The sequence below is a fragment of the Diuraphis noxia genome, unplaced genomic scaffold, assembly GCF_037042655.1.
Source record: "Diuraphis noxia isolate RWA-SAM2 unplaced genomic scaffold, SU_Dnox_SAM2 contig0002, whole genome shotgun sequence".
NCBI classification, from domain to species: domain Eukaryota; kingdom Metazoa; phylum Arthropoda; class Insecta; order Hemiptera; family Aphididae; genus Diuraphis; species Diuraphis noxia.
This window is the reverse complement of record NW_028301712.1, coordinates 84139010-84162839: the sequence shown is the minus strand read 5'-3', so window position 1 is coordinate 84162839 and position 23830 is coordinate 84139010. Positions and strand designations below refer to the sequence as shown.

The 23830-nt window shown below is 30.5% G+C and overlaps 5 protein-coding genes and 1 pseudogene across 7 annotated transcripts; 4 read left to right on the top strand and 2 right to left on the bottom strand.

The window, feature by feature from the left end:
• Nucleotides 1–8: 8 nt before the first annotated feature.
• On the bottom strand, nucleotides 9–1062 carry LOC107165711 (ATP synthase F(0) complex subunit g, mitochondrial-like). The gene is made up of 3 exons (XM_089219806.1): nucleotides 900–1062; nucleotides 664–824; nucleotides 9–281 (listed from the first exon to the last, which is right to left on the bottom strand). Exons 1-3 carry the CDS (start codon nucleotides 934–936, stop codon nucleotides 177–179), a joined length of 303 nt encoding a protein of 100 aa, XP_089075932.1. The 5' UTR covers nucleotides 937–1062; the 3' UTR covers nucleotides 9–176.
• A 4225-nt stretch (nucleotides 1063–5287) lies between these two features.
• LOC107171672 (serine hydrolase-like protein) lies at nucleotides 5288–10243 on the top strand. 2 transcript variants are annotated; one of them, XM_089219802.1, is made up of 2 exons: nucleotides 5288–5863; nucleotides 8982–10243. In XM_089219802.1, the coding sequence occupies exons 1-2, from the start codon at nucleotides 5815–5817 to the stop codon at nucleotides 9821–9823; spliced, it is 891 nt and encodes a 296-aa protein (XP_089075928.1). In that variant the 5' UTR covers nucleotides 5288–5814; the 3' UTR covers nucleotides 9824–10243. The 2 variants fall into 2 exon arrangements, with proteins under 2 accessions (XP_089075928.1, XP_089075929.1); XM_089219803.1 differs by lacking the exon at nucleotides 5288–5863 and adding an exon at nucleotides 8694–8835.
• Nucleotides 10244–10329: 86 nt separating this feature from the next.
• Nucleotides 10330–11265, top strand: LOC107165723 (serine hydrolase-like protein). Its single transcript, XM_015514082.2, has one exon. It carries the CDS (start codon nucleotides 10330–10332, stop codon nucleotides 11263–11265), a length of 936 nt encoding a protein of 311 aa, XP_015369568.2.
• Nucleotides 11266–13888: 2623 nt separating this feature from the next.
• On the top strand, nucleotides 13889–15945 carry LOC149059021 (serine hydrolase-like protein). The gene has a single exon (XM_089219804.1). The coding sequence runs from the start codon at nucleotides 13945–13947 to the stop codon at nucleotides 14776–14778; it is 834 nt and encodes a 277-aa protein (XP_089075930.1). The 5' UTR covers nucleotides 13889–13944; the 3' UTR covers nucleotides 14779–15945.
• Nucleotides 15946–17184: 1239 nt separating this feature from the next.
• Nucleotides 17185–18149, top strand: LOC107165704 (ATP synthase F(0) complex subunit g, mitochondrial-like; annotated as a pseudogene). The gene is made up of 3 exons (XR_016190101.1): nucleotides 17185–17209; nucleotides 17269–17428; nucleotides 17819–18149. The product of XR_016190101.1 is annotated as an ATP synthase F(0) complex subunit g, mitochondrial-like (transcript).
• A 2651-nt stretch (nucleotides 18150–20800) lies between these two features.
• Nucleotides 20801–22486, bottom strand: LOC107171673 (ATP synthase F(0) complex subunit g, mitochondrial-like). The gene is made up of 3 exons (XM_015521921.2): nucleotides 22269–22486; nucleotides 22030–22193; nucleotides 20801–21002 (listed from the first exon to the last, which is right to left on the bottom strand). Exons 1-3 carry the CDS (start codon nucleotides 22303–22305, stop codon nucleotides 20898–20900), a joined length of 306 nt encoding a protein of 101 aa, XP_015377407.1. The 5' UTR covers nucleotides 22306–22486; the 3' UTR covers nucleotides 20801–20897.
• Nucleotides 22487–23830: the final 1344 nt, after the last annotated feature.

Below are 23830 nucleotides of genomic sequence, written 5' to 3'. Positions count from 1 at the left end.
AGGAATAATACTGTGTTTATCGTTTACTATTTATATAACTGTAGAAATGTTTACATGTGAATTTGAATGATAAAAATGTTGTACTTGTATTCCTACAAAATAATATAATTTCTAGATACAAAATAAATGTATACAATCTGAAGAAGCATTATTTACTTTAAATTACAGGAATTTAATTATAACTTGATGTCATAACCAATTAAGTGCCTCTTTCCTATACATTCACCGACGTAGAACCACATATATACTTCAATAGCGATGAGTGATTTGAGTGTAGCATCCTATAAAATATAATAAAATATTTAAAATAAGTATAAATTATGATAGGTACTTAAAAACAAAATATATTTGGAATTCAAGTATTAATAATATGGCATTCATAACAAATTTATTATACTATAAAATATTTGATTTCAAGAAAATAAAACTATACACCATTATTAAATTTAAAACATTTCAATTGAAACTATAGATAAAATAATGCTATTATATTGATTAAGACTTAAAATTATTGAATGATTTAAATTTTTACTGTCAAGAATAAAGCTATTTTGGACGGTTTCTCATTTAACAGGGTATGTAACATTAAGTAATTGAATAACTATTTAATATATAATATATTTTTCAATACAAACATTTAAGATATGTGTCTCATAAACTAACCTTAACGGTAATATTCTTCCAACGTCCAGTTCTAGCTGTTTGTATCATTTTAGAAATCTCATTCTTTATTTCAGGCAAATCAGATAATTTGGGAGGAGTTAACTCTACTTTAGCGTATTTCACAAAAGTTTGTAAGTTGGGTTTGACTGTGGCAATGATTGCTATATAACATAAATTAACACACTATTAAAATAATACTTTTATTTTTGAGATTTAGTTAACGAACTTATACTTACAGCTAACCAAGCTGACTTTCTTTACTGCTCCACTCATTTTGATTAGTTTTTAAATTATAAAATATGCTTAAATTATTGTTAAACACAAAATGAAAACCTTAATGATTAACGGGGTCTTATGACTTTTTTCCTATGGAGTTATAGAGGCCTGCAATACGAACAATGAAATATGAATGTCAGGTCAAGTGATAAAATAACAGCTGTACAACCAGCGAGTGATAAAGACGTTCTAAACATAAGGAAAAGAGTTTATAAACTAATCTAATCAAATTTTAATATTTGGCGCTGAAGTTAAATGTAAAGATTTAAAAATAACTATATAAAAACAAAAAAATTATGCTTAAATAGTTAAATATACTTCTTAGTTATTATTATGTATTATTACTTAAGCATCTTTTATTCATCTAAACAATAGTAACATCACAAACATCAAGTTAAGTATCTTTATTTATTCAGTAGGTAACTTAATTGAAAAGATTTTGGTAAAGGCATTTCCTATGATTGGTTAGACAATTATTGGTATATGAAGAATGATCATAATTCACAAGCAATATATTTTACAATTTCAAGAGTTAAGATTGAACTGTGGACAGTAGTACCTATTATTAAAGCAATTTTTTCTATTATTTAAAATAATTTGTTGTTTAATATATGTATATAATTATTTATAGGTTTGCAGTTATTAATAGGCTGAGTTAATTTTTTATTGTAATTTTAAAAGGATTAACTGTGGGCATTTTTGGCCAAAAGGGTTTTTATATTGGCAATTTCTATACATGATATAATTTTCAAAATATGTTGGATCTTTTTGTGCTATAAAAAACATTTTCAAATTTCTACTTTTTATAGTTCTATATGTGGTACTAATAAAAAAAAAATATCACATTAATATCACTTTGTGGTAGTGATTTTTTGTGTCAATGATGTAACTCCTAATAAAATAAACCTTATGTTAAATTCTTAACCAATTTAATCTGCTTTCATATTTAATCAAACCCCAAGCTAATTGAAATTGTAGGTATAAATCTTTTATTATATAGGCGGTAAGCTATATTTTATAACTTTTTAAAATTCAATTTTATTTTAGTAACTTTTGTGAGTTCATCTTAAAATAATATTATGTTGTCGCAGTCAAAAATGCTATCACATCACCTCTATCGTCGTCCATAAAAATCTTTTCTTCCAGTGACATACGAATACTTATAATAAAGGAATTTCAACAAAGATGGCATCAAAAGTGAACATCTTATTACACAAAATTAAACCACATAAAACATAACACCGACAATTGGTCATTTCCCTTCGAAATCCATAGAAAACTCGAAGTAATAATAACCAGACACACAAAAATCTCCCACAGTTTTCTAATGTCCCGGGAAGAACCTCCAATATGCTATATGCACAACCTGCGGTGTTCAAGTAACCATTAAACACATCCTCATTCTTCACCGATTGCCGAACATAATATATCTCAATTCTCAATACTCGAACAAGCTTCAACCTGCCCAAATCATCACTTTCAGAAATATTAAACAATAATCCTCAATCCATTACTAACATCATACAATTCATCAAAGCCGCCAATCTTCTAGCCAAAATTTAGTATAATGTAGATATATAATAGATATAGATACAATTCATGTAATTTTTTCTTTTTATATGTATTAATATGTATTTTTTAATAGGTGTCCCAAAGAGATCTGACATTCTGACAAATGAAATAACTTTTGTTCTAATCAATATTTTTTAAAAATTTCTATTAAATATAATCCATAGACACTTGCGCTACATTTTTTATTTTTTAATACTGAAAATAAAAAACTTAAATTTGAGAAAAAAATTTTTCGAAATATTCAATATCCTGCAATTAAATAGCCAATTTGTAAATCTGATTTTTAGAAAAATGTACATGGAAAAACACTTAAAAAGTCAAATGAACGATTTTTTACAATTTTTTTACATATCAATATTTTCGTTAAGTAAATTACGATCTAGTTTATGTTAGAAACATTTTAATTTCAAATAATATAAAGTTTTTTAAAAATATTTTATAAGAACATTTTTAAATAGGTGCATGTTAAAATATAATTATTTTTTTTATTGCATTTTTATTTTAATAATATGTGATGTGCCTATAAACTATAAATTACTATAATTAACTGTAATTTACTTAACGAAAATATTGATATATAAAAAAATTGTGAAAAATCAGCAATTTGACTTAAATAAATGTTTTTACCATATAAATTTTTTTTAAAATCAGATTTACAAATTGGTTATATTAAATATTTCGAAAAAAAATTTTATCAATTTTTGAGTTTTTTATTTTCAGTATTAAAAAATGTATTCTAAAAATGTAGCGCAAGTGTCTATGAATTATATTTAAAAGAAAGTTTTTAAAAATATTGATTAGAACAAAAGTTATTTCATTTGTCAGATCTCTGTGGGACAGCCTGTATTTCTCACTGTAAACAGAGTAAACCCAAAGGCCTATGTTGCCGAGGACGCCACACCCGCATGTGTGTTGTCTACGTCTTATAAACGTATAACATAGCAAAATCTGTTTAGCGCGGGACAACTTTTCTCCCTCAATATTTATAATAGAATTTTCAAAATTTCACAACGCATAAGTAAGAAGTTTGTCTGTGTCATAGCCTCGTTATTTTTTTGATAGCACAAACCAATAGTTTTAAGTAATTTAATATTTTAATGAAAAAATAAATGTATTTTCTTAAGCTTATAACTTTAATTATATTTATGTTATCAAAAAAATAACTACGCTATGACACAGATAAAGTTCTTACCTATGCGTTGTGAAATTTTGGTAATTCTACTATAAATACAAAGGAAGTAAAGTTGTCCCGCGCTAAACAGATTTTGCTATGTTATACGTTTGTAAGACAGAGACAACACATGCGGGTGTGGCGTGCTCTTAATAAAAAAATAAAAATATTATGTTGTAATACTGGTATGAAAAATAAGGAAATCTACATGCATTTGGTGTAACTACTTGTATATACATTTTTTTATTCATGTTTAAAATTATTTTTAGCATAACATTTAATCTCTTGCATAAAAGTATTTATATAAGTTCTAGAATCTCTTTAATTTAGTTGATGGTAGACATTTTATGTATACCTACTACCTATACTGGCGGAGAATTATTGAAACTTTTTGAAGAATGAAGATCAAAAACAAAACAAAAAATCAAGGTTTTCCAGTGGAGTTTTTAGACATTGTAGTATAGGTAAAATACTTATAATGTGTTACCATGTTCGTCTTTTTAAATTTAATATCTAGGTGTACCACAATGTGACATTGTAACTATATCAATATGAGTTAAAATAGTATAAGTTTACCTAGTACCTATTATTTAGGTATGGTTTTATGTTAAATTCTATTTAAAAAAAACGCTATTTACATCCTACTTAATATGCTATTATTTATATACTGCGCAAATCGCAAATAAGACAATAAGAGTGTATGACAAATTACATTTATTTTGTCATGAACAAAACTGAGCGTACACTTAATTTGTAGAAAATAATATAATTCTGTCATTCTGTGTCAAGTGTTTATGGTCTCAACTTCTCGGATCTACAGAAAATAGATAGCTTCTACAACTACATTACTACAATGTCGTATAACGTATTATATATTATAAGCCTATAACGTAACTACGTAAAATAAATCAGAATTATATTGTATGCTTACTAGCTTACATTTCAAAGACGTTATACAATGACGTCCTTTAACGTCCTTTACGTGTAATTCGGTAATATTATTATATAAGTCATAGGCGTGTCCACGGGGGGTGCAGGGTATGCACCTGCACCCTCTGCGATTTAAAGTGGCACCATGAATTAAGAAAAATTGTTCAAAAAAGAGGACTAGGGCCCATTAGTCCCTTGGGTTCGCACCAGGTTGCACCCTCTGCGTCAAAGTTCTAGACACGCCTATGATATAAGTTATAACTATTACTAATTGTATAGTTATTCACAATATAGACATATAAATTAATTATACGTCTAAGGGCCAGTTGTACCGTCTACGGTTAAACTTCGATTACGCTTAATCAGCTGATAACAGATATTTAACCGTGCAAATTCGGCCGATTAAACTCCGGTTAACTTTAATCCGAGACGGTACAACTGGCCCTAATGTCATTCAGAACATAATACGAATACTATGACAGAATATTATATTTTGTCATGACAAATACGATATTATTATAATATTGCTTTACGCCCATTTAGAATTAGATTAGACATAAACATGCCACCGTCACAACTTACAACTGTCACATGGAATTTAGATAAGTTCAATTTTATCACAACCCATAGGCCGCGGCAGTAAAGTTGCCATGCTATTTTATCACATAAACACTGTTATCATTGCTGCGCGTCGTGTTAATCTACATCTACATTCTACTTTGTTTCTTTGTAATTTACTAATTTATACTTTATAGTGTGTATAAAATGTGGATTACCGTAACGAGAATGAAGAATGAACATTCTTTTTCAATGGTAATGACGATGTGTGTAGTCCATTGGTGTATACTATCTATATTAATATCGTTAAAACAGTAAATAAACAACTTAAACTATTATATTTACATATTATGACGAATTGACAATAGGATGAGCTCAATAGTCGATAAGGATTTACGATTTACGAATTACGAATCATGTTTGGAGACGGTTATTTTATGATACTGTAGCCTATAGGTGACTGCATATACTGCTTACGGAGGTTAAGACCTTATAGCCAATGGCAATATATTATAATGTTTTCATGAACCAGTCAATGTTATTCTGATATGCTTGTATCAACTATAAATGAATAGAATATAAAATATAAGAAAAAGCGTTTGATATTTATGGTTCAGTAAGAATTGACAAATTGAGTTTCCAAAATGAACCCACAAGAGATTTCAATACCGGTTCCTTGGGGACATATTGCTGGTAAGTTTTGTAAATTATTTTTTTAATACTAACAAGTTATAATTAAATTGGCAATCAAACTTTAATGTTGTATTAAAATTAAGTTCTATTTGTGAAACTATCTTATAGCCATGTAGGTATATTACTACTATATTATGACATATTATATTGCTGAATTTAATAAAACAGTGCTTCATTAAATAAGACCACATTTTTTTAGGCTTCTATAGGATTAGGTACCCAATGTTTTACACTTAAAATTGTATTTGGAAATAATTGTAGACAATTAAGGTCTCTTTTAAATATTTAAATATTAGCTATTTTCAAATAGTAATTGGAATGTACATTATAATTTTAAAGTATAAACTGGGGTATAACTGGTTAATTATATAATATTGAAGCAATAGAAATATTTGATTATATTCAGAGTGGTTACATAATCAATAAGTAATGAAAATATAACTGTCATTACAATTTTTTAAGATGATGTATGTATTTATATAATTTCTTGTTATTACTTATACTAACAATAAAATTAATCATTTTAAATAGTTTTGGTAAAAGACATAAATAAGTATTTTAAATATACAATTAATATAACTATATTGTGTTTAATATTATTCTCATAGATTTACCTCCAATAGGCTATAATATGTTATATTTTGATAATTTGCTAATCTGACATTGGTTATTTTTAAATAAATGTTTCAAGATATACTAAATTTGGGGGTTAATCATGTACTTTAATATACTATTAGTATACTTTAGAAATATTAAGCAAATATCATACCTATTAAAATACATTTTATTACCATGTATTTTAATAACTTACATAATTAGTACAACAAGAGTTCACTTACACCAAGATTTAAAAAAATTATTGAGTGCACAAAGTGAAAAGCCTCTCCTCCCTATTAAAAATAATAAATAAAGGCTTAACCATCCGATATCAGTGCACTGTCGCACTGTTTGTTTTCTTTTTTTAGCCCATGCGTAACATAGACAAAAGCATATAGATTTTTGGTTACAGAATTTACTACTTATGTGGAACTTTGTTTTAAATTTTCAATTCTTAGCTGCAGAAGTTGAATGTTTTATATATTTTGAACTACTTAATAAATAGTAAATTTTCAATTTGATACATTTTTGTGAACATTTGAACTTTAAATTACTGTAAAAAAAGGAGACAAATTTATGAGAAATCTTAGAGTTACACTTCTTCTTCTTCATCATCTGGCTCTTATAATATTCTTTAAGAGTTTTCACTGCCATCACTAAATCCCTTAATTTTTCTCAGTCTCAAGCTAGTTTTCTCCACAATTGAACTCCCATAGCTAACCAAAATTGATTTTGTCGATTACTAATTTTGTGTAAAAATTTCCATTTTGTCTTAATTTTTTTTCTGGAGCTTTTGTAAATGACTGAAAATTGTATATTTTGAATTTTAACGAGCACCAACTATAGATTTACTTTTCCATCAAAAAAGATACTGGAGTTAAAAATCGAAGCACTAGAGAGTTTACATGTTCGAATCAAGTAGTACTGGAGTTGACTCTGACTATCGTGTACATTAACACAAGAAATACAAATACATCATTGTTAAATCAATTCGTTTATTGTTTTGCTCAGAAATTTAAAAATAACCAAACAATAAAAATTATAAAATTTAAATAAAATCTAGTTACATACGCATGTAATGTCTAATGACATTGTTCGAGCGCCTCAGTCGATGTATGGCCGATGCGTCTGTGAACCGGTCGTGCCGTTTCCCCGCCCGTCTAGCATGCTGTCACCGATAAGTGAAAACGCACGTCCGCCGTAGACTCTGTGAAACGTTGACCTAGTTAGTTACCCAACGACCTTTGTCAACGTACGGTCCGTCGTTCTGTCGTTGCGCTGGCCGGCTTACGGTTAAGCGTTGCCTGTGCTTTTGTGATCGCGACTTGATTTGCCGTTCACGCGACGCGTGCCGCCATATCAGCGCCGTAATAATCGTATTATAAATATCCGTTGCCGTAACCTCCATAGGCTGTGTTTCGCCGCTCCGTTAATCGTATTATTGTCTTTGATACGGTGCCCGGTCGTCCGACATATTATAGTGTATGACTATTATAGTGTATGAAAACTTAAAAACAAAACAATAATTGTATAGTCTATAATAGTAAACAGTGAATAGTGATAATAAAAATAATCCAAATATAAATTAATAAATAATAAATTGTCAATTGTAATTGTTGAGCTGTTGTAAGTTTAATACTATAAGAAGCTGATAAAAAAAAACTTTATATACTTGGAAATAGCTGTTTGTAGTCAATAGTTTAGTTTACAAAGTTTTACTCAAGTTTGGTCTGAAGTTTTTTTGTGTTTAAAAAACTCTATGAATAATTTGACAAATTTGGCTGCCTTTTCATGACCCATCCGATTTCTTTGTTAGTTCAAAATTATTCCCAAAAGGAAAAAAATGAGCTCTAATAAACCAGATTTATGAGGAATACCCAAAAAAATATTTAAAAGGTAGGTTAGAAAAACAGTGCAACTAATATATTTCTAGGATATTTAGATTCTTAAGATGAGAAATAAAAAAATTACGTATGTGCATCAATAAATTGAAAATAGAATCGCCATAAACGGGTTTGCCGTTCTAGTGTGGTGCAGCCACTCGGAATGGGTTTTCCCGACGTCGAAAATACCGCACTGTGGCCCGACCCATAGATGGCAAAAAATATTTAGTTTTTAAGCAAAAAACTCTATAAAAGTCAGTACTCGGATAAAGGGAAAATCTTAAATACAGAACATCGTTTAAATTTATTTCATGTTTAGTTTTACGGTTTTAAAAATATTTCTTATCACTCAAAAATTGTATGAACTTGTTTTAGTAAGCATCTTACTTGTAAATGTTTTCCTTTGAAGTTTGGGGACTAATTATAGAATCTTTCGAATTTTCATCTCGCGCAAAAAGTTTTAAAAAGCCTAAAAGTCGACATCGTGAATGGGTAAATTGCAAAATAATAATAATAATTAAACAATATTAGCAATTAAAAAATGTCACGACGAGTTACGCCATTGCTAAACTTAAATGGTATCCCGTCCCCGCTAATAACACAAACCAGTGAACGTGTTTCAATGTGTTTAATTTCAGCGAAAACTTGGGGCCATTGTTCCGATGCCCGAGTACTATGCCTGCACGGGATACAGGATAACTGCGGTACGTTTGACAGGCTGATCCCGTTGCTCCGTCGAGGTTTTTATTACGTGTGCGTGGACACTCCGGGACACGGGCGGTCGTCGCACTATCCTCCCGGTTTCCGTATTACGATGGAGTGTTACGCGTTGGCCGTCAAGCGGGTCATCGACTACCTGAAATGGGACCGATTCAAGTGCATTGGACACAGCATGGGTGGCATAATCGCCAGCCTGTTCACGTCCCTGTACCCGGAACACGTCGCCAGCCTAGTGATGATCGACTGTGCGGGTCCGGAGCCCGTACACGCGCAGGAAACGGTCAAATGGCTGAGAACGGCGTGCGACGGTCTGCTAACGATCGAGAGGAAGGCGGCTAGTGGGTCGCCGCCGTCGTACACACGCGAACAGGCCGTCGACACGCTAATCACGAAACGGTTGTCCAAGTTAACCAGAGATTCGGCGAACGTGCTCGTCGAACGGTCTCTGGTGGACAGCCCGGGCGGACGTCATGCGTTCTGCATGGACCAGCGGCTCAAAGTGTTCTACAACCAGATGTTTACGCCGACTCAGTACATGGCCGTGGTGAGCAGCATCCGGTGTTCCGTTTTGTACTTGCGCGCCTCGGACAATCCGCTACAAAAGTCTCCAGGGAATAAATTGGTGAGGAAAATTTACAAGTTAAACCCGAATGTCCGTGTGGTCAAAGTAAACGGGAATCACGACGTACACTTGAACCATCCGGAAAGGGTTGCGGATTTGATCAATACATTTCTTCTGTCCGAACGCAGCAAAATTTAATCATCTCTATGAGGTTCAGCTACTATAATAGAAGCGTATACTTATTATATTTCAACAATTATATAAGCTGTGATTGGTCAGGTTTAGGTTATTTTTTTGATTTTTATATGGTTTTTTTTAGTTTGTATAATGGTGATTTTTATAATATATAGTGTTAATTACCAAACACAAGGAGTGGGTCCGTTTATCGTGTCATTCGCTGGGCGTTATATAAATTTATATATGTATTATGTTTTATTTTTATTAATTCATATATTGTGATTTTGTGAAAACTCGTCGATTTCAACTATATATAGGTTTAATATATCTACTTCAAATATCCATGCGCATTGAACCTTAATGCAATTATATAATATGTCGTGACATTGATAAGTGTTTTTTTTTTTTTTTTTAAATAAAACTACGATTTTATACTTTTAATTTGGTGGTTTTTTATTTATTTTCTGATAAATATCCATATTTATTTTTATTTTTTTTATCAATATATTATTATTACTACTGTTTATATGCAGCAGACATTCGCCACGTCTAACTCCAACTTGCAGTACTTGCACGATACATCATGTAAATTGATATCGAAACGAATTTTATTTGCAGCAAAAACGTACGGCGACAATACTCGTCCTGCCGTTCTTTGCGTGCACGGGATCCAAGACAACTGCGACACGTTCGTCACGTTGCTGCCATCGTTGCCTGACGATTACTATTACGTGTGCGTCGACCTGCCCGGCCATGGCCGTTCCGACCATTTCCCCGCTCACGTGCCGCTAGAGTTCACCAACTATTTGGCCGCGATCAAATGGGTAATGGACCACTTCGGTTGGCCCGAGCTGGCGTATCTGGGACACAGTTTCGGCGGACAGCTGGGTTCGTGGCTAGCGGGCGTCTATCCGGAACGCGTCCGGTGCCTGATCGTGCTGGACACCATGGGGCCTCGGCCGGTGGATATGGGCGACACGTTGGCCGCGGTACGCAGCCGGATCGATAATGCGCAGTCGTTGCACCGGCGACAGTGTGGCCGACAGCCACCGTCGTACACGTTCGACGAAGCGGTCGGCAAAATGATGGCCAGCCGGCCGTCGAGGCTGACCGACGAATCCGCGCGCATACTGGCCGGCCGAGCGTTGGCCCGCGTGGACGGCGACGGCGACAAATATACGTTCGCCAGCGACCAGCGTTTGAAATTAGCGTTCTATCCGCTGATGACGTTCGACCAACATAAGCAGATCCTGGGCAGCGTCGCGTGCCCGACCGTGTTCGTGTTGGCCGACGAGAACTGTGGCCGGTACTCCACGTACCTGAAGGATGCTTACGAGTTCTACAGCCAACGGCCGAATGTGACCATCCGGTTGGTCAGCGGCGACCACGACGTGCACTTGAACTATCCAGACAGGGTATTCAAACACGTGGCGGACTTTCTGCAAGAACATTACAAAAACTGAGATCGTCGCCGTAACTTCAGCACATGCAAAACTGCGAAATATATATATATATAATATATTTTAGTATTTAGTATTATGTAATCGACGTTAGAATTTTTAGTGTAAAATAATTTTAAATAATAAAATAATAAAGTATATATTATATAAAATATACAGATGTTATCTAAAGACGAATAATAACGCTTCATAATATTGTATGTTTATATTATGTCATATACCTACGGGTAAATACTTATATTATAATATATTAGGAAGATAATATATGCTTAAAACTTAGAATATGCATATAAGTTGACCCCGTATACATCAAATTTTGGGTCACTGTACTAAATGTTTTTGCGGGCTGTATACAAAATTTCCAATAAAATGCAACTCATTTCCAAGCGATTACAATTACTCAATGTATTACAATTACAGATATACATTTATATTATAAAATATTATTTACTTAATACAAAATAAGTATTCGTACCTATTAAGATTTCCAAATTAATTTCAATGGCCCCTTGTATTCCAGGCTCGGCAATCCCTCCCTTATGGGTGCTCTACATTGCTTACATTAACGTATCACTATCACACTTTATCATCTTTATACTAAATAATACATCGAGATAAAGAATAGGTTTATTAATAAGTTTATTCTTTATCTCGATGACTTAATATATGTTACTAGCTGAACCCGTGCACATCGTAGCCCGTTAAAAATCCTATCTCTTTTATGGTCCATAAATGTATTGTGTGTTAAATTCATTTCATGTGATGATGCTATAGCAGTATATTTTTATACATAATGATAGATAGTGGTTAAAATATATTATAATCTTACTACGATATTCAATTTCGTATATCATTATGTAATTTTCTTCGTTTTTTCAATATAGTGTTGACAATTTAAATATTCAATTCAATGATATTTAGGCATAACACTTTCTAAGTTAGCATATCTTCTGCCCATATGTCTGATAAAATTCTGTACCAAATTTTGTCGCAATCGGTCCAGCTGTTTAAGAATGTATATAGAACTAACAGATAAATATATAACCATCATCACTAATAACACAGAACAATTAATAACCGCTTATAATAACCGGCACTAAAGCAACCATTAGTAGTATGTATTTGTATGTTCACAGCCAGCTTTTACGCGGTAAAAAAAATTGTTCAAGGGGAAATGTTCCACTCCGAGAACACCGATTTACCGCGTAACACAATACGGTGATTACACAAAATTGTCCGTCTATTTGCCTATTGATATACATATATGATATGTCTACTGTCTATATAATACCTATATATTATTAAAGGCAATGTATTACGGCGGTGATGTATTGTTTCCGGCTGCATTTTTACCGCCACCTCTGCAGTGTGTAAATACCTTAACAAAGCCTTAAATTACAAAATTACATATTTTAAATATTTATATAAAAATCTATCAAGTATCTATGTGTAGGCAGGTCTCAGCCTCTCAGGTTCTGTTATATTTTGTAGAGAGGCAAGTCATGCTGTACGGAATTGTGTTGGGTATATGGTATATTGATAAAATATTATAATAAAGTATAGATGAAAGCAAAATGGTTAAGGATAAACTAGGCATGGCAGTAAATAAAAATGAGAGTATTTCGATAGGAATACTTTACAATTATTGTCCTAATATATATAGTTATATACTTATGTAGTTATGCGGCTAGTAAGAATTTCGCATGTTGCGTTTTGACGTGTGAAACTTTTCATAAATTTAACGTGCGAAGCCGATGCATTTTTAATGCTAAAATTTGTTTCTGAGGAAAGCCTCTTACGCCTCTTTTTATAAAAAAGACTGATGACTTACAGCTCACATTGGACTCCGATTTTTATAGTAATTCTAATCATAAAATACATAGGAATCCGTAATAAACGTCTGAATATTTCATGACTTGTTTTTTTTTTAAATGTATGTTTATTCGCTTATTGTGAAATTAATTTAATATTTGATTTCGATCAAAACTATATGAAAAGATTTTTGGTTTTTCGACTTGGCAATGGTGTGCTCAGCTTTTTTTGATATGTTCGACAGTTCGACTATTCTCAGACCATGCTAATAGCGGTGAACGTAAATATACTTTCATGATAGTTCTAATGTATTACACACCTTTTAATCGTTTTTTCAAATTTAGGTATTGAAAATGATGGTGAAATCAGAATTCAGCGATTGGGTTTGGTCTCGAAATTACAATGTTCTGAAGTTAACATCTTTTTGTGTAACGTGTTTAATAACATAAACATTATAGGTATAATATATACCTATAATTGATTATATAAGCTTAGGTTAGGTCATCTTTTAAGTTAGCTTAGGTTACACTCATCCAACCCCTCCCCGAAAAATGGACTATTTTTACTCCCTAAGAGTTGTAGTGGGGGCATTGAAACATATAGGACCTCGAGGTTGGTGAACGTAGCTTATATAGGTGTACTACACTTATTGTACTAAACAATTAATTAATATCACTATTGATTCATATATCTTATAAGTTTGATACTAACAGTCAATTTACCCAATATTTTTTATCCCTCCAAAAAAGGCGTTGTCTGGTAAAGTGGATAAGTTCCTTAAACCAATTATATCTTTGTGATTTGTAAATTGTAGCGAAACTGTGGGTGGACAAACACAAGAAATCGGACCACCGCGGCGGCGAACGGGTGATGTGCCTCCACGGGTATCAGGACAATTGCGCGTCATTCGACCATCTGATTCCCATGCTGGACGGCGACCGCACGTACTTGTGCTTCGACTGGCCGAACCACGGTGGCTCGTCAGGCACGCCGTTGGGCGCGCGGTGGACTATGGAAAACTATGCGCTCACCATCAGGCGCGTGGTCGACCACGTTCGGTGGTTGTCGCCGTTTGGGTGCCTCGGTCACAGTATGGGCGGACAGGTGGCCAAGTTGTTTGCCGCCGTTTACCCGGAATGCGTCGCGTGGCTCGTGTTGCTGGACACCGCCGGACCAGTGGCCGCGTATCCCGAGGAGATCACGTGGAGCGTGCGCCGAGCTGGCGACGAACTACTTAGACTCGAAGACAAATTAGTGCCGGCGTTGCAGACAAGCGACGGAGGCCGTCCACCGCCGGTGTACGATTACCCGGGGGCGTTGGAGCGCGTTAAAAGACGCCACTACGGTCAACTGGATGATGAGTCGGCCAGGACGTTGATGGCCCGGTACTTGCGGCCCGGGCCCACGGGCGAATTCCATTTGGCCAACGACGTGCGGCTAGGCGTGCCGTACAGCCAGTGGTTTTTGCCCGCACAGCACCGGGACGTGGTGACCAATGTCAGGTGTCCCACACTGCTGATCAGGGCGTCGGACAGCGACTTGTACTTTGCGGACGTGTATGGCGTCTTTGTGGAAATGTACAAAGAAAATCCAAATTTCCGTACGGTCGTGGTGGACGGAAATCACGACGTTCACATGAACAATCCGCGTGCGGTGGCGACGTTGATCAACAAATTTCTCAACTACAAATTTAGTAAATTATAATACGTATAAGGACAAACAGCGTGCCCATTATAGTGGCTCACAGGACAAATTAATTTGCCATGGGCGCATATAGGTACAATTATAAGGAGGGTCAAAATAAAAAATATCCCAAATATAAGGCTAGTCGCTGACTGGCAATTTTCAGTTGCGCAATAGTTTAATTGCATGGGTGACTTCCACAGTGATATGTGACAATCAGCTCACATGCAACTAATCAGTTTGACCAACTAATTAGTTTGTGTTTTGCCACAAATCGTTCGATTGCGTGATTACTATCGCGCAACTGGAAATTGCCAGTCAGCGACTAGCCTAAAATAGTAAAGATTTAATATTATTTTCACATAATATGAATGTAAATATGCATGTTATATTTGTATTGTCATATATGTTATATGTATATATAAATACAGTTGATAACAATTTAATTAGTATAGAAAAAAAATAGAAGATTAGAAGATCAAATAATCTAATATATTATTCCATATCGGTAAATAAGAACTGCAAATTTCTTCGTTTTATTCCAAACATATTAATGACATCCTGAATGAAAATATGATATTTTAACAAGGATATTTTAAATATCCTTGTTTATGTTGGGTATAACACGATTGCGAACGAATGTTGCTTATCGATGAATTTTTTTTTTTTAGTCGAAAACCGAACGATTGCGAACGTTTTTTTAGGCTACGTTGCCAAGTTTATATTTCAATATATATATATTATATATAAATAATATAATGTTTCATTATAACTACGTTACAAATTAAAATAAAATTATACAAAATAATAGGTAGGCAATGCTTAAAATTATGATTCATGATTCATTAAAAAAAAAAAATTCTATATGAATACTAATAATACTGTTCAATAATGTATAATAAGTTAAGTTACAAGCAAATAAATACACAAATAAATTTAAAATTAAAATAGTTTTAAAAATGTTTTTTCTGTATTTTTATTTTTTATTTAAATTTTTTGCTTGGTAGGAATTTTAAGTTTATATAAAATTAGATTCTAATGGATTTTATAATCATTTTAATTTTTTAATGTTGATTCAATTCCAGATTTATCTTTTCTGGCCATAGGATCATGTACTTTGTTTTTAATAGAATTTATTATTGTCAAAGTTTGTTGACGGCGTAATAAAATTAAAATTTTTATTTTCGATTTTTATTAGAATTTTTTTTTGAAGTGTTGGAAAAAAATTTTGGATGACCAAAAAAACTTGAAAATTTAATACAAGGTTCTTTATGAGTTGTTCTTATTGTAGCTAAAAAAAAAAATTAAAAATCATAAGTCACAATAGATACTTGAAAATTTTACCAGTTATTATAAGATTAGCATTTTCTTTACATGATTTAATTTTCAAAATATTTTGACTTTTTTTGAGATATTTATAGACAACTGAAATTTTCAATTTTTATGAAAATTTTTAGTTGAAGTGACGATTAAATTTTTTTAGCCATATCAAAAAAATTGAAAATTGAATACAAAGTTCCTCATAAGTTTTTCTTATAGTAATTAAAAAATTATAAGAATACATCGGCACAATTTTTTTTTACTAGCATTTGAAGTTCAAATATTGACGAAAATTCTTGAAAACCATGAATGTTTTTATTTGTGTCTGTCATCACGTTTTGGGGCAGTAAAAGTGCTTCGATTTTTGACTTCAGTACCTTATCCGATCAGAAAGTGAAACTAGTTGGTACTTTGGGGTTTTTTTAATGTTTTTCTAAATAATCGGGACAAACAAACTCAAAATTAAGGGAAAAACGGGAAATTTTACGCATAATCAGTTTTCGACAAAATCGATTTTGGTTTTTGATGTAACTTTAAAACAAATGACCATAGATACATGAAATTTTCACCGAATGTTTATATAAGTATATTCTATCCACCATGCAATTTTCAAAAATGTTCGACTTAAGTTGATCGTGTAATGATGACGATTTATCCTCAAACCAGGTATATGTATTATATAATATCTATATGATAATATGAGGTATTATGAATTATGATAACTATATGCAATGTTTTTGGAAAAATTGATTAACCATACCTTATGCAAAAGGCGTTCTAATTGAAAAATAAAATATTTGTTTCAAAATAGAATATATGACAATATTTAAATATAATATATTATCCTAGACTGACAAATCATCTCCGTTCAGAAGAACCTATAACCTAACCTCAGAATCGTTTTTCGTATACAATGATACCTATCATTGCATTCAAATCTAACCTACCCTAGTCAGAGATTCACCCCACCACCTAATGTACAGCAGAGCGATACCCACTTTCCCGCTTTTTATTTTTATTTTTGTGGTTGTCGGACGTTTCGGCTTGCGTACCAATCCGACGTATTCTACTGGTGCTACGGCCGTATTTAAAGTCACCGTGGGCAATATGTCTCCAAATTCGCTTAGTTGGCGTGAGCATTATTAGGTACAAAAGTATTATTTTAATAGTGTGTTTATTGATGTTATATAGGAATCATTGCCACAGTCAAACCAAACTTAAAAACTTTTGTAAAATACGCTAATTAGAGTTAACTCCTCCCAAATTATCGGACTTGCCAGACATAAAGAATGAGATTTCTAAAATGATGCAAACAGCTAGAACTGGACGTTGGAAGAATATTACCGTTAAGGTTAGTTCATGAGACACCTATCTTAAATATTTGTATTAAAAAATATATTATATTTTAAATAGTTATTCAATTACTTAATGTTACATACCCTGTTAAATGAGAAAACGTCCAAAATACCTTTATTCTTGAAAGTAAACATTTAAATAATTCAATAATTTTAAGTTTTAAACAATATAATAGAATTAATTTATCTATAGTTTCAATTGAAATGTTTTAAATTTAATAATGGTGTATAGTTTTATTTTCTTGAAATCAAATATTTTATAGTATAATAAATTTGTTATGGATGCCATATTATTAATACTTGAATTCAAAATATATTTTGTTTTTAAGTACTTATAATAATTTATACTTATTTTAAATATTTTATTATATTTTATAGGATGGCAGGATGCTACACTCAAATCACTCATCGCTCTTGAAGACAAGTATATATGTGGTTCTACGTGTATTCTAATGTATAGGAAAGACGCACTTAATTGGTTATGACATCAAGTTATAATTAAATTTCGGTAATTTAATGTAAATAATCCTTCTTCAGATTGTGTACATGTATTTTGTATCTGGAAATTATATTATTTTGTAGGAATACAACATTTTTATAATTCAAATTCACATGTAAACATTTCTACAGTTATATAAATAGTAAACGATAAACACAGTTTATTTTTATTTGTAAAAATCATATCCTACAATCATTACAATGAAATGCCTTCTAAAATGATTCCTCTTACTCTATATTGTACTTTATTTTATGATGAAATTTTATGGTTTTTTACTTGCTAGACTAATTAATTAATAATTATAATACATATTCTGATATTCAATATAAACATGTTAGATGCAGATAATTTTAATAAAGTAAGGAAACTAGATAAAATATTAATTTACCCTATACTTGCTTTATTGCTTAAGCCTACTATTAACAACATGAACAACATGTTCACCAACTAAAAATTGTAAAAAACATTCTAGATATATTCAATAACTAAACAATGATTTTTTACTAATCGAATAATATTAATTATTATATTATAACTCAATGATTACAATATTATTTTATAATTATGGTATACAGTAATAATTGATAATAGATTAAATAAATGATATTATAAATATTGTTCGATCAGCATATAAAATATTATGTAGATTGTACGTAATATTTTTCCAATTTTCAGCTGGTAAACATGTTGCTAATGGTAAACTTAAGCACTACAAATTCAGTTTTTATTCTGGATGTTTACATTCTTCTTCAATACCATTAAATTTTATACACGTACATCTTTGATCATAGAGAAATGTAGTTAAACTTGAGTACTTGACATCATTTACGTCCATTGCACACTTCGCAGACATACAGGGTGATTCTTTATCAAACACTCATTATTTAAAAAAGTATTGACTTTTTCCAAAATATTTTTTATCCATATAATTTTTTAAGTTTTTTTAGTTTTTTAAACGACAACAGAGTTTTAATTTCATATTCCAAAGCAGAATATATTTCTAAGTACTTTGATTCACAAAAATCGAATTTAGGACGAGTAGTTTATGAGTTATAAGTATTTAAAGTTTAGAATGGCAGAGTGGAGTGGTACCCCGCAAAATTGTCCACTACTCTGCTTGTCTAAACTTTAAATACTTATAACCCATAAACTACTTGTCCTAAATTCGATTTTTGTGAATCAAAATACTTAGAAAAATATTCTGCTTTGGAATATGAAATTAAAACTCTATGTTGTCGTTCAAAAAACTAAAAAATTAAAAAAATTATATGAATCAAAAATATTTAAAAATATAATTTACAAAAGTCAATACTTTTTTAAATTATAAGTGTTGTTTGATAAATCAATCACCCTGTATATGTATAGAGGAATTTTAAGTATATTAGGGTTAAGAAACTTAATTTATCCGTCTTTAATTAATTTGTATTTTATATTATAACTTTTAAACACAATGTTAAAGAATAGCATAAAGCAAATCAGCATTATAAAAAAACAGTTCTAACTAATGAATAGATTAAATTAGCAGTTCCCGAACTGTGTAATAGGGGCACTACAAGCACATTCAAGGGCACTGCGGTCTATGGTTCATAATAAATTTTTTGTCCTACCTTTTATGATATTTACAACAGGAACCGTGTCTAAATTTGGTCTAAAAAAGCAGCATACAACTCTTATTATACAAATATATATTATATGGCTAACTGAAAATAAAAAACTTAAAAATTGATAAAATTTTTTTTCGAAATATTCAATATAGCCAATTTGTAAATATGATTTTTAGGAAAATGTATATGGTAAAAACACTTATTTGAGTCAAATGGCTGATTTTTTACAATTTTTTTAAATACCAATATTTTCGTTAAATAAATTACGATCTAGTTTATGTTAGAAACATTTTAATTTCAAATAATATAAAGTTTTTTAAAAATATTTTATAAGAAAATTTTTAAATAGGTGCATGTTAAAATATAATTATTTTTTTTATTGCATTTTTATTTTAATAATATGTGATGTACCTATAAGCTATAAATTACTATAATTTACCTAACGAAAATATTGATATTTAAAAAAATCAGCCTTTTGACTTAATTAAGTGTTTTTACCATATAAATTTTTCTAAAAATCAGATTTACAAATTGGTTATATTAAATATTTCGAAAAAAATTTTATCAATTTTTAAGTTTTTTATTTTCAGTATTAAAAAATAAAAATGTATTCTAAAAATGTAGCGCAAGTGTCTATGAACTATATTTAAAAGAAATTTTTTAAAAATATTGATTAGAAACAAAATTTATTTCATTTTTCAGATCTCTGTGGGACACCCTATATATTATGTAATACATTTTTCTAGCTTAAGTAAATATAATTCTCCAGTATTTAAATATTTAATTACAGATAATATTTTATAGCTGATTGAACAATATTTATAATATAATTTATTTAATCTATTATTAATGATCACTGCATCCTATAATTATAAAATAATAGTATAATCATTGAGTTATAATGTAATAAATGTTGTTCGCTCAGTATAAAATCATTGTTTAACTATGAAATATATATAAAATGTTTTTTACAATTTTTAATTGGTGAACATGTTGTTAATAGTAGGCTTAAGTAATAAAGCAAGTATAGGCTAAATTAATATTTTATCTAGATTCGTTAATTTATTAAAATTATCTGCATCTAATACGTTCATTTTGAATATTAGTTTTTATTAATTAGTCTAGAAATTAAAAAACCTTAAATTTCATCTTAAAATAAAGAACAATATAGAGTAAGAGGAATCATTTTAGAAGGCATTCCATTGCAATGATTGTAGGATACCTATGATTTTTAGAAATAAAAATAAGGAATAATACAAAAAAAATACTGTGTTTATCATTTACTATTTATATAACTGTAGAAAATCGCTTACGAGCTAAACTAGAAATATGCCGAATAAATATATTTAGGTAATATATTATTTATAACTTGATGTCATAACCAATTAGGTGCCTCTTTCCTATACATTCACCGACGTAGAACCACATATAAACTTCCAGAGCAATGAACGATTGGACAGTAGCATCCTATAAAATATAATGAAATATTTAAAATAAGTAAACATTTTGATAGGTACTTAAAAACAAGATATATTTTAAATTTAAGTATTAATAATACGGCATGCATAACAAATTTATTATACTACAAAATATTTGATTTCAATAAATAAAACTGTACACAATTATTCAATAGAAATGATTGAGGAACAAATCTAGTTTAGGTATCGTGCGAATTTTGCAATTTTTAATCGGAAACCTGTGTATTTCGACGAGTTTAGAACGATGGTGCAAAAATTAGTTGGCGTAAACCATTATTTTGGAAGTTATAGCCTTCCAAACTTTACCATTATACGTATATACACATGCGCACATATTGGGCTTTGCAGGCCAAGATTGAACCGGTGAGCTACCGAGAAAATTTCGATGGGCCGCGTAAAATTTGGGCCGTTTATATTTTTGGACAAAAGTAGTCTAGTATTTTTAGATAGTGATATAGTAAAATATAGATCTAAAATCACGGTTAAAACGATAAATGCGTCAGCTGTATAATACTGACGTATAATAGTGTATTGGTTATTTAATTCACAAGAATTGTCAATCAATAACACACGCTGCAATAGAGCCTAGCGTTAAAGTATGTACCAAGTAAATAATAAATAGAAGTGTGCTGACTTCCTGCTTATACAAATAAATATATTCCAATAGACCGTAATTATCATTGTATGGGTTTTCCCACTATTATCGGAATATCGTCCAACGTGCAACAATTAATGGGATTTAAAATGATTTACTTCAAAGTATTAATAATGAAGAAGTTATTGACTTAGGGGGGCGATAGAAATTTAAAATCTCGGTGGGCCGAAAACTCTCAATCTATAACTAAGCTATAACTTCCAAAATAATGGTTTGCGCCAACTAATTTTTGCATCATCGTTCTAAACTCATTGAAATACATAGGTTTTCTAATAAAAATTGCAAAATTCGCGTGGGACCAAATTTATGCCTAATTTAGTTTTTAATACGAACATTTAAGATAGGTGTCTCATGAACTAACCTTAACGGTAATATTTTTCCAACATCCAGTTCGAGCTGTTTGTGTCATTTTATAAATCCCATTTTTTATTTCCGGCAAGTCGGATAATTTTGGAGGTGTTAACTCTACTTTTGCGTATTTCGCAAAAGTTTTTATGTTTGGTCTGGCTGCTTCAATGATGATTGCTATATAACATAAATGAACACACAATTAAAATAATACTTTTATTTTTGAGATTTAACTAACGAACTTATACTTACAGCTAATCGAGCTGATTTTCTTGAATAATCGACTCATTTTGATAAGTTTTTAAATTACAAAATATGCTTCAATTATAGTAGAACACAAAATGAAAATGTTATAATGTTAATGATTAACGAGGTCTTATGAATTATTAGTTATTTCCATGGTTACGAAAGCCATACCACAGATATAGATAATAAAAATAGACTAGATTGCCAACTATATAGTAAAATTTAAAATTTAATAATCCCACCAAAATTTGAATTCTTGTTTAAAATATTTTAAATGTATTTTAATTTTTTTTGTCATGGATATTGATTTTTGTGATTTTGTCACAATAAATTATAATTGTATATTTTAAAAAATACGTTTTTTTGAATAAAATATTTACGTAGTGTAAATTCTTTAGAGTTTAAATATATTATTTAAAATTTTAAACAATAAAAGAATTATTTGTTAAAACCAGTCTGTTGTTCTTTAACAATCATATAATAGCATTGATTATAAGTAGTACTATTTATAATCAATGATAATAGGTATATTATTATTTATTATTAGAGTTAGGCTTAGGATGTTGATGATCTGAAAAACACACAAAAATGCACCAAAAAAAATTCAAAACTGACCTTAAAAATTATCTAAAAACTAATTAAACAAGTGAAAAACGTATTTTTAAATAGTAATTTTTATTAGAAATATGTGTGTAATAATGGGTGTAATAGTAATTTAAAATATGAATTATAAATATATTTATTCCATACAATTTATAAATATAATAAGTACTCGATAAGCGTGTATGATCGGCGTATGTCTGAAAGAACACTTGTTTCATCAATATATAACCATAGATAATAATATAATCTGCAGGGCCGGATTAAGATTTTTGGCGCCCCGGGGCAAACCTACCTAAAATTAAGAACTACTTTTTAATAATACATAAACATAACATTGTTTTACTATAATTTGGCATTTATTATATAATATTAGAAATATATTAAAATTATATGAAAACAATCTTTTTAATATTACTATATACCTAAACAATGTAAATACATTTTCATTAAATTCATTTTATTAAAATAACAATTTTGTAAACATGATTTAATATTTATTTAATTATTAATTATTATTATTGCGCGGACTCTGTGATTGTAGTTATTATTTGTAATTCAGATATCGGTAAATTCGTGAAAACGCGTATGTGAGTTTGCGCGCCGTGTACACTGTCGTAATCGCTAATAGTTTTTTCACTCTAAATGGTACCCACAATATTTCAAAACTTTGCGCCTTTAAAATCTTGCGCCCGGAGGCAGATGCCCCCTCTGCCCCCCCTTTAATCCGGCCCTGATAATCTGTGATACCTATAACACTCAAAGCTAAAAACTAAAAAAAACTCTTTCTAAGAGTAAATCTTATCGGAACACGATAAATGTAATTACAACAAAAACCACACAGTAATAATAATAAAATTATCTTTAACTACTTGTCTAAATCCAAAGTTAGATTTTAAATAAATTAAATTTGTTTCCAAACTTGGGTGTAACATTTACACTAAAATCTATAATTTGAGTAAAATGCC